The 12369-nt window shown below is 44.7% G+C and overlaps 1 protein-coding gene across 1 annotated transcript in view; it reads right to left on the reverse strand.

The window, feature by feature from the left end:
- Positions 1–12369, reverse strand: part of PDZD2 (PDZ domain containing 2) — a 412983-nt gene that overhangs the window by 142436 nt on the left and 258178 nt on the right. Inside the window, exon 4 of the mRNA XM_056545144.1 lies at positions 3706–4135. Coding sequence (XP_056401119.1) covers positions 3706–4135 — 430 coding nt within the window. The remainder of the gene's footprint in view (positions 1–3705; positions 4136–12369) is intronic.

The following is a 12369-nucleotide window of genomic DNA, read 5'->3' on the forward strand; positions in this document are numbered from 1 at the left end:
ATATAGCCATACACCACCACTGCCCGGTAAAGTCACACACAGGACTGTATATAACAATACACCACCACTGCCCGGTACAGTCACACACAGGACTGTATATAGCCATACACCACCACTGCCCGGTAAAGTCACACACAGGACTGTATATAACAATACACCACCACTGCCCGGTACAGTCACACACAGGACTGTATATAGCCGTATACTACCACTGCCCGGTACAGTCACACACAGGACTGTATATAACAATACACCACCACTGCCCGGTACAGTCACACACCGGACTGTATATAATAATACACCACCACTGCCCGGTACAGTCACACACCGGACTGTATATAATAATACACCACCACTGCCCGGTACAGTCACACACAGGACTGTATATAGCCATACACCACCACTGTCCGGTACAGTCACACACAGGACTGTATATAGCCGTATACTACCACTGCCCGGTAAAGTCACACACAGGACTGTATATAACAATACACCACCACTGCCCGGTACAGTCACACACAGGACTGTATATAGCCATACACCACCACTGCCCGGTAAAGTCACACACAGGACTGTATATAACAATACACCACCACTGCCCGGTACAGTCACACACAGGACTGTATATAACAATACACCACCACTGCCCGGTACAGTCACACACCGGACTGTATATAATAATACACCACCACTGCCCGGTACAGTCACACACAGGACCGTATATTACAATACACCACTAATAATACCCTGTACAGTCACACACAGGACCGTATATAACAATACACCACCACTGTCCGGTACAGTCACACAAAGGACTGTATGTAACAATACACCACCACTGCCCGGTACAGTCACACACAGGACTGTATATAGCCGTACACCCCCACTGCCCTGTACAGTCACACACAGGACCGTATATAACAATACACCACCACTGCCCGGTACAGTCACACAAAGGACTGTATGTAACAATACACCACCACTGCCCGGTACAGTCACACACAGGACTGTATATAGCCGTACACCCCCACTGCCCTGTACAGTCACACACAGGACTGTATATAACAATACACCACCACTGTCCGGTACAGTCACACAAAGGACTGTATGTAACAATACACCACCACTGCCCGGTACAGTCACACAAAGGACTGTATGTAACAATACACCACCACTGCCCGGTACAGTCACACACAGGACTGTATATAGCCGTACACCCCCACTGCCCTGTACAGTCACACACAGGACTGTATATAACAATACACCACCACTGTCCGGTACAGTCACACAAAGGACTGTATGTAACAATACACCACCACTGCCCGGTACAGTCACACACAGGACTGTATATAACAATACACCACCACTGCCCGGTACAGTCACACACATGACCGTACATTACAATATACCACCACTGCCCGGTACAGTCACACACATGACCGTACATTACAATATACCACCACTGCCCGGTACAGTCACACACAGGACCATATATAACAATACACCACCACTGCCCTGTACAGTCACACACAGGACTGTATATAACAATACACCACCAGTAATACCCTATACAGTCACACACAGGACTGTATATAGCCATACACCACCAGTAATACCCTGTACAGTCACACACAGGACTGTATATAACAATACACCACCACTGCCCTGTACAGTCACACACAGGACTGTATATAACAATACACCACCACTGCCCGGTACAGTCACACACAGGACTGTATATAACAATACACCACCACTAATACCCTGTACAGTCACACACAGGACTGTATATAACAATACACCACTACTAATACCCTGTACAGTCACACACAGGACTGTATATAACAATACACCACCACTAATACCCTGTACAGTCACACACAGGACTGTATATAACCATACACCACCACTAATACCCTGTACAGTCACACACAGGACTGTATATAACAATACACCACCACTAATACCCTGTACAGTCACACACAGGACTGTATATAACAATACACCACCACTAATACCCTGTACAGTCACACACAGGACTGTATATAACAATACACCACCACTGCCCGGTACAGTCACACACAGTACCGTATATTACAATATACCACCACTGCCCGGTACAGTCACACACAGGACCGTATATTACAATACACCACCACTGCCCGGTACAGTCACACACAGGACTGTATATTACAATATACCACCACTGCCCGGTACAGTCACACACAGGACTGTATATTACAATATACCACCACTGCCCGGTACAGTCACACACAGGACTGTATATTACAATATACCACCACTGCCCGGTACAGTCACACACAGGACCGTATATTACAATACACCACCACTGCCCGGTACAGTCACACACAGGACCGTATATAACCATACAATTTCACATATGTCAGTACAATAAATGACTTCATGTAGCTCAGTGACAGATCTGGTGTAATAGACGTGTAAACCATCTATACATGTGCTGGTTGCAGACCTTCTATGTTTACTTCAGATATTTGCAGACGTGTCTGAATATTTGGGAAAAATTAGTCAAAAGTTATGTTTTAATGTAAATGTTTATAAGCTTGACGGCGATCCAGAAAAGGGTTTGGAGTCTATTTGGAGGTCGTGACTTTCTCAGTAAACTACAATAGAAATACATTACTGGTAGGATTACCACATGTGTTATACATAGTTGGATAAAATAAATCAGCAGCACATACAAGTCTTGGAGCCGCCATATTTTTTTACTAACAAACAATATGGACGCCTTTATAACTTCCACTGTGGTTTTGGCCCAGCTTTTTCTAGACTCCGGATTCTTCTGGTCATGCGGTGATCCACACCCTTCAACTCGGACAAGTCCTTTAGGCAAAGTTTAGCATTGCCGTTTTATGCCAGTTTTTTTTGCAGACCCAGAAAGAGGCGGAGCACTACGAACACCGAACACGACAGACACAGACAGGTCCCACTGGGTTTGAATAGGGTCCATTAGGTTTCTGTAAGGTGTTAGCGGTTTTTTAGGAGATTAGCAGAGAAAAAAATTACTGTGGTTTCGCCCGCATGAGGCAATGTTGTACATACCTTGGCGACATAGCCGACCCCCTTCAAGCGGGAGGGAAGCTATTGGGCCATGTCGGCTCTTTTGTAAGTCTGTGCTATTGCAGCTTAGTTCCATTGACGTGAATAGAGCAAAACTGCAATACCACACAAAACCAGAGGACAGGTGAGGTGCTGTTTTTTGTAAGAAAACAGCTGTGTATTTCTGATCCTGGAAAATCCTTTTAACGGGTTGTCTGGGAAAAGAGTTTTTGACATATGCTTAGAGAGGGATTCATTTAAAATAATCAGTGACTGAGGCGGGACATTGCAATGGCCGCTGGTTGTCTGAGCGGGGCTGGATTGTCACGTCATCAGCATCGGCCAATGAGCATGGAAGGTTAGTGTGTGGCAATGTGGATGTAAAGCTAACTACACCAAGCAGCTAGAGAGTGAGAACAAAAATCCATCAGAAAGCTGTGTGCGTGTTCTCTTGGTTCTCTGCTTTCCTTCTCTCTTTTCTCTTACAGATAGCAGTATGGAGGGGAAGAAGGTGGCATACAGCAGCATACATGGAGGGCCGCTCACATTGGCTATAGAGAGGAAAGCGCACACAAGGCAGTTTGCAGGAGAGAATTACATTTATTTGTAATAAATGGTAATAGATACCTGAGGAGAGCAGTCGTTCGGTTTCGGGGAAGTCCTTGCAGCTTTCGACACGAGATACTCACATCTGTCCTCATCATAACTGCTGTTAGAGTCCTCCCTCATGTGACCCTTGCTTCCCGTCGTTTCCTCGTCATAATGTCCTCCATCAACCTCCATAGGTGAACAATGCCCATTTTCATCAATGCCCTCCTGCCCTCCTTTACTACACTTGCCGTCTTTGCCTACAGTCCTTGAGATGACTCCAAATTTCCTGGTTCTTTTGCCATTTTGTATCGCCCTAATGCTTGGCTGTGAGGTAGAACTTGTTGCTTTTGGTTCACAGGTCTTGGCATGGCCACTATTGGTAGGAGGAAGAGGAGCTTTGCGTTTAATGCGCCGTAACATGATCAAGTAGATAAATCCGCCATTCCAGCACTGTTCAGCCAGGTAACTGCAATAAGAAAATAAGATAATATTAATATTTATCTAAAAACCAGGTGGGGGCATGTCCATACAATTTTAGCTTTCATTGGATAACCTCAGGAAGTGTAGGAACACAAACCCCAAAGCATTAAAGGGAAGGAGACAGCTGGTTCACCCGCACTAAACACAATACACAGGGTTATAGTGCAGGTAAGCCAAATTAAAATGATTTATAACCCACCCAGATCAGTGCCACCGTTCTGGAGATACAGCAAGTATTAGACCCCTTTCACACTACCGTTGTCACACTGTAGTGTGATGGCCGTCGGGGAAAATAGCGGGAGAAAAAAAAAAATACAGCTTGCGCCAACTTTTTCTCCCACTACTCTCACTGAAAAACAGCGGCGCCCGATGGGCCCCATTGACTATAATGGGGTTCATCAGGACCCGCTGTTTCCCATTGCGCCCCATCAAAATTACGGCCATCAGACTCCCTAAAAAAATGTTGATGGCCGTTCTTGACGGGGCGCAAGGGCAGTGTAAAAGAAGCCTTAGCCTGCATTGCTAGTATGGTAATTAACCCTCTTTACCCAATGGAGGCGACACCCAGCATACCCTTCATCCGTCCCCTTTGCTCCCATTTGCTTTTCACCTCGCGCTCACATGGGCAAAAGGGGTCCCATAAATATTCACATGGTGGGAGGTTAGGATAGGTTTAAACCTCCTAAGCAATCTCCAAAATAATCAAGGCTAACATGTTCAGAGAATGAAGTCCTTGCGTCAGTATTGGAGCAAGTGTCAGGCTACGAGATTGCCCGGAAGCTTTAAACATATCCTGCTGCTAGACATAGTGACAGGTACCCTTTAAGGTTTAGTATAGATTAGATGCAGTACAATTTGCTATACAATTGTAGTCTCTCCCCTTTTTCATAGCCAGCACTCTGCTCCACCCATTCGGCCCAGGCGTTTTTAATCAGAAGGAGACTGCATAAGGGTTTCCTCCTAAAATTCTCCCAGCCCTCTGGCAGGAAGCACATGGTAGGTGTTCACTCTGGTTTGGTGCTCTGTGGCGGTCATTGTTACTGTGATTCTTTAGATGTGGGGTGGAATGGCCTCGAGCCAGGGGCTTGGTTTGGCAGCAGTGGAGCTGCCTGGCCACTGGTTCGCTCCCCCTGTGGGCTTGGTGAAGCAGTGGTGGTGCCTGCCGCTACGCCACTGTTGGGTTAGAGACCCACTCTAAATAGGCGGCCTTGACATGGCGAGTGGGCTTGTACTTTTTGATCAAAATGTATACTAACAACCTGTTTGTTTTTGAATTTATGCTTAGAAGCAAGTAGATCAAATTACATATGGTGGATGTGCGGCTGTGTTTCTTTTTCTCTGTGTTTTATATTTTGCTATACATACAGTACATTCCACTAAGGCTAGGTTCACATTGACGTTGCCTTCCGCCCTGTTCAGGGTTCGTTCAGCTTTTTTTTTCTTGAGCCAAACGATCCCTGAAACAGGTCAGAACACCATGGACACTGCCGGGTCTTGGTGGACCTCATTCACTTGAATGGGGTCCGTCAGGGATCCGGTAGTATAGTGGAGAAAAAAAATTGTGTACGCTAAACTCTTGTCGTTCTAACAGAATTGCCGTAGGAACTTCGAATAGCGGAGTCCAACGGCAATGTGAACAAGGCCTAAACAGTGTGTTCAATGATACCTTGGTGGGGTTATGCCCTGTTCACACAGTAAATACAGAAAGCTGGCATAACATAACATGTAATGCATAATACCGAAGAGCAATTCAAATGTTCATAGTAAAAAGAGGCAGAATGGCACTCACCCAAATACTTGAAACAAAGTACAAAAAAGAGCAGGACAGGGCATTCAACACACTTTATTTTTTGGAACTTTCATAACTGAAATAAAGCATGAAGATTGTTTCAAGTATTTGGACGAGTGACATTCTGCCTCTTTTTAAGATGGATGCCTTGGTAGGGTTAGGCTCTGTTCACATCAAGTTTACAGCTTCTGTTTAACATATACAGCAGGATGTATATATAAGATGCCGTCAACAGATGTTATACAGTGGCGTCCCTCACCCATAAGGACCTATAATATAAAAATACATACAAACATATAACTTTTGCGCAGTCTGTTTGTTTTTTTACTGGATACCAGTGTATTAACTAGTGTACAATGCTATTCAATTCTTGTTTGGCATTAAACTGATGTATACCAGCCAGTTGTAGGTCACTCTTTTGGCTCCGTCAGGCTGATGTAACCCTACGGACATTAACCCCTTAAGGACCCGGGCTTTTTCCGTTTTTTCATTTTCAATTTTTCCTCCTTAACTTAAAAAAATCATAACTCTCAAAAATTTTCACCTAAAATTATATATAATGGCTTAATTTTTGCGTCACTAATTCTACTTTGTAATGACATTAGTCATTTTACCCAAAAATCTATGGTGAAACGGGAAAAGAAATCAATGTGCGACAAAATTGATGAAAAAACACTATTTTGTAAGTTTTGGGGGCTTCTGTTTTTACGCAGTACATTTTTTGTCAAAAATGACACCTTATCTTTATTCTGTAGGTCCATACGGTTAAAATGATACCCTACTTATATAGGTTTGAATTTGTATCACTTCCGAAAAAAATCATGAATACATGCAGGAAAATTTATACGTTTAAAATGGTAATCTTTTGACCCCTATAACTTTTTTATTTTTCTGTGTTCAGGGCGCTTTGAGGACTCATTTTTTGCGCCGTCATCTGAAGTTTTTAGCGGTACCATTTTTGTTCTGATCAGACTTTTTGATCACTTTTTATTCACTTTTTTGTGGTATAAAAAGTGATCAAAAATGCGCTATTTTGGACTTTGGAATTTTTTTGCGTGTACGACATTGAACGAGCGGTTTAAAAAGCGGTATATTTTTATAATTCGGACATTTCCGCACGTGGCGATACCACATATGTTTATTTTTATTATTATTTACATAATGTTTTTTTTATTTTTGGAAATGCCGGGTGATTCAAACTTTTATTAGGGGAAGGGATAATTGAAAGGGTTAATGATTTTTTTTTACACTTTTCTTATGCAATATTATAGCTCCCATAAGGGGCTATAACATTGCATTTACTGATCTTTTACACTGATTGATCCATCTCCATAGGAATGGATCAATCAGTGTTTTCAGAGATTGAATGCTCAAGTCTGGATCTCAGGCTTGAAGCATTCATTCGGCGATCGGACAGCACAGGAGAAGGTAAGAAGACCTCCTCCTGTGCTACAGCTGTTCGGGATGCTGCGATTATACCGCGGCGATCCCGAACAGCTCCCTGAGCTAGCCGGGCACTTTTACTTTCGTTTTTAGCCGCGCGGCTCAGCTTTGAGCGCGCGGCTAAAGGGTTAATAGCGCGCGGCACAGCGATCAGTGCCGCACGCTATTAGAGGCGGGTCCCGGCTTCACTATGACGCCGGGCCTGCCGCAATATGATGCGGGGTCACAGTGTGACCTCCGCGTTATATCGCAGGACCGGGACTCATGAAGTACGCATACGTCATGGGTCCTTAAGAGGTTAAAGGGGTACTCCGGTGAAAAACATTATTTTTATTTTTATTTTATTTATTTTTTATCAACTGGTGCCAGAAAGTTGAACAGACTTGTAAATTACTTCTATTAAAAAATCTTAATCCTTCCTGTACTTATTAGCTGCTGAATTCTAAAGCGGAAATTATTTTCTTTTTGAAACACAGAGCTGTCTGCTGACATCACGAGCACAGTGCTCTCTGCTGACATCTCTGACCATTTTAGGAACTGTCCAGAACAGCATATGTTTGCTATGGGGATTTCCTTTTACTCTGGACAGTTCCTAAAATGGACAGAGAGGTCAGCAGAGAGCACTGTGCTCATGATGTCAGCAGAGAGCTCTGTGTTTCCAACGGAAAAGAATATAGAATTCAGCAGCTAATAAGTACAGGAAGGATTAAGATTTTTTAATAGAAGTAATTTACAAATCTGTTTAACATTCTGGCACCAGTTGATTTAAAAAAAAATAAAAAATAAAGTTTTTCACCACAGATGGCTTTCCCAGAGTACACCTCAATGGAACAAATTAGATGTGAACAGAGCCTTACCTGCAGTCCTATGTAAATCCTTACCTATCACATAGGTCTTGGGGCAGCGTTTAAATGAATTTTAAATGTACCGTTCATTATACAAAACTTTTCACGTATCACAAGGACATGTCAAACATTTTTATCGGTCAGGGGGTCTGAGTGTCCAGGCCCCAGCTGACCTCTCGGTGGGTGATGAAATAGGTGCATCTACTTCATTACTCGAAACCGGATTGGATCTTCCACCCCTGTGACCCACTGGGCTTTGAAGTTTCATTCCTTCCAAGGCTTCGTCTATACCCCTTAAAGGGGTGATAAGTGCTGATTATTTGCTAAAAGGTGAGCGGCCAACCGAAAGGCTGGTGCCCCTCCCGGAGTCCACCCAGTGTCTTGGGTAATACACGAGGCACAGTCCCTCTTTTTTCTCTTTTTTCTCTTTTCAGATACTCTCGGTGGGTGAGGCGGCTATAGAAATAACGCATTTCACTCCCCGGCTTGCAGCAATCTCTATCCAGTTGCACGAGACAGAAACACAAAAATAGTTGCAAAGACATGAATTAGCTCTATTGTATTGGGCTAATCCATGTCTAAATATCCCAACTAAACACCCAGACAAAAAATTCATAATAAATACAGTGGTCCCTCAAGTTCCAATATTAATTGGTTCCAGGATGACCATTGTATGTTGAAACCATTGTATGTTGAGACCAGAACTCTATGGAAACCTGGTAATTGGTTCTAAAGGCACCAAAATGTCATCCAAAAAAAGGAAAAAGAGCGAATTAAAGAAAAATAAGTAGATAACTAATATAGATAAAGCAAATCCTTACATATAAGAGTAAGAAAGATCTGCTGGGAGCTGTAACTCTTTTTATTATAAAAATGCAAAACAAATCAGATACAAAACATTAAACAAAAACAAGCTTAACCAGCTATAACAAACATAACATAAATAAAATTGCAAAAACAAATTCTGCCTAACCGGCCAGCCCAAATTTACTAAAATACACTTTTACTTTTTTCACATACCAAAAAACTAAATATCACACTCAAACACGCATTCCAAAAAGAACATAAAAATAGCCCAACTTGGCTTATAAAAATATATAAAACATAAAATAAGCACGACTTCGCTATAAAACAAAAGAAAAGGAACATAAAGGTAGCACAACTTGGCTGTAACTCAAAAATGACCCTTACCCAGGGGAAAAAATAAAAAAAAAAAAAAAAAAAAATAAGTAAAAAAAAATATTTCAGCACAACTTGCTAATAAATAACACTCTGCCTCACAGCCAGAGATCCACCGGTGAAAGAAGGGCAGGGAAAAGCAGCGCGGAGACGCGGCCGGAGAGAGGGCCCAAAGAGCCCAGCCCCACGCACTGCCCCCGCACGGCCGCAAGGCCCGCGAAGCACGCCCAGCACGGCAAGGAGCCGAGGACGGCCAGAGAGGATCTGCGCGCGGCCCAGAAACCGGCGAGAGCCGGACCCAAAAAGAGCAAGCCACAACCAAAGAAAAGGACAACACCGCCGAAAAGCGAGACCGCGAAGCCGGAAGCGAGGAGAACAGAGACACCGGAGGGGAGCAGCCCCCCCAAGGAGGAAAAAATAAAATATAAAATTTTATACACAAACATGTATACATGCATATACGCAAGCATACACATACATACATATATATATATATACATACACATGTATATACACATAAACGCACACATATACATACACATAAACACATATGACACTACTTAACTACTGGCCCGACTGCACTATACACTATATAATATAAAACAATATAAATACAAAGCCCAATATATACAAAACACAATACAAAACTTACTGAAAATACACAAAAATATACTACAGAAAACAACGGAAAACACCTACACTAAAACTGTCCCCTCACCCACACCACCCCTCCTGTACATGGGTCAGAGTCCATACCGTCCATACAGTTCACAAAGTCCAGTCCTTAACTGACCCATGTCAGGACCCCAAAACACCACAAAACCACCACCCACAAATACACCCTCCCCACCTAACACTCCTCCCAACCAACTTATATACAAACTTATACATTCTGAACCACCACCCCCTTTAGGCCCAAGTTTGGTTGCCTGTAAGCCCTTCATACCATGTAAATTGAAAACAAAACAAAAAGCTAATGTGCACATGCATAAGCCCACTACCAGGGAGAAGGATGGCAGACCTGATACATAAATCATTTTATACTCTTTCCCTAACTCCCCCTACAATTCTCCCTAATTCTATCCCTACAATAAATCTGACCCTACCCTCACCCTATCTCTACCCCTATAACACTGCCCCTAACCAAAAATAAAAGGTACTCTACCCAAAAGGTTTAGTACCTAGGGCACATGAAATGAGAAACCTCTCCACAGGAGAGAAGCCCTACTGGTACCAAGACTGCCATACTCCAAAGACCTGATCTTCCCGAGGTCACCAGTGATGTTCCTACAGACCTCCACCTCGGAGAGGATTTTCTGTTGGGTCGACACTAAGCACCGTGCGTTCCACGTGTAGTACCTAACCACTAAACTGACTAAAAATAACGTGCCCCGATCTCGGCCACCCAGGTTCCTGAATGCCCCATAAGCCCACTCCGGATAGGCAAGGCCGGCAAGTTGACTCCAGCCGATGGAAGCGCCCACCCTGTTGTAGACCCCTATGTTAAAGGGACAATGAAGCAGGAAGTGGTCCATGCTTTCCAGCGTGTCCCCGCACTCTTCTCGGGGACATCCCCGGTCATCAGAGTTCCTGTACTTCAGGTTGTCCTTTACACATAGCTTCCCCTGAAAGCAGCGCCAGGCCAAGTCCCAAAACTTCTGGGGGATCCTTTTCATGTTTAAAAGATACAACCCCTCCCTCAGATCCCGACCTGGGCAGTCCCTGAGCGCCAGAGGCCTCTGGAAGTGGGTCAACAGAACCCGTTTGTCAAGGAACTGCCTTGACTGGGTCCTGATCTCCCACACTCCCAGACCCCACCGACGTATCGCCTTCAGAGTCGGGGTAGCGTAAGCCGGAAGATATCCATGTGGTGTACGGAGGTCCTTCACTTGCCCTCCTGTCTCCCATTCCTGGAAGAAAGGCCGAAACCACTCCTTGCAGGAGAGTACCCACGGAGGAGCCCTCTCTTTCCAGAGGTTTGCAATGTTGGCTTTCAAGAAGGTGTTCGTTAAGAACACCACGGGGTTTACCATAGATAAACCCCCTAGTCTCCTCGTGCGGTACGTAACCTCCCTCTTGACTAGGTTCAACCTGTTCCCCCATAACAGTTGGAAAAACAGGCTGTAGACCCTAGTGTAGTAAGCCTCTGGTAAGATACATACACTGCCCAGATAGATAAACAAGGGGAGCAGGTACGATTTGATCAGGTGTACCCTTTCCCTGAGGGTCATAGACCAACCCTTTCACTGGTTCGCCCTCTGAGTGGCATCCTGGAGCTTACCGTCCCAGTTTTTGGTGGGATAATCATCCTGGCCGAATGTGATGCCCAGAATTTTTGCTGACTCTTGGAGCCCTGGAAGGGTGTCAGGGAGATCAAACGTGGGATCTCCCCCTCCCAGCCAGAGACTTTCACACTTATCCCGGTTGATCTTGGACCCGGATGCCTCCGAGTAGCGGTCCACCTCTGACATCACCACATCGACCTCCTCCCGTGAGGAGACGAAAATAGTGACATCATCAGCGTACGCCACTACTCTCTGGGCGACATCCGGCTACGCCAGAGTCATCCCGACTCCCGCCAACGGCCCACAATCTACCCTCCGGACGAAGGGATCGATTGCGAACACGTATAACAGCGGGCTCAAAGGACAACCCTGACGGACTCCGGACCCCACCTCAAAAGAGCGGCCAGACCAACCGTTCACCAGCGGGAAACTCTCTGCCCCTGCATATAAGGTGACAAGCCAATTCACAAAAGTACTCGGTAAGCCATATCTCAGGAGGACGGACCAGAGGTACTCGTGGTTCACCCGATCAAATGCTTTGGCCTGATCCAAGGACAGCATGTACCCCTTCCAGAGACCCGCACTACTCCGCTCCACTGCCTCCCTGACACTGAGGACAGCACTTAAGGTGCTTCGGCCTGGAACAGAGCAGTGCTGGGCCCCCGAAAGGAGCCGGGGT

This window comes from Hyla sarda, chromosome 1 (assembly GCF_029499605.1).
Source record: "Hyla sarda isolate aHylSar1 chromosome 1, aHylSar1.hap1, whole genome shotgun sequence".
Taxonomy (NCBI): domain Eukaryota; kingdom Metazoa; phylum Chordata; class Amphibia; order Anura; family Hylidae; genus Hyla; species Hyla sarda.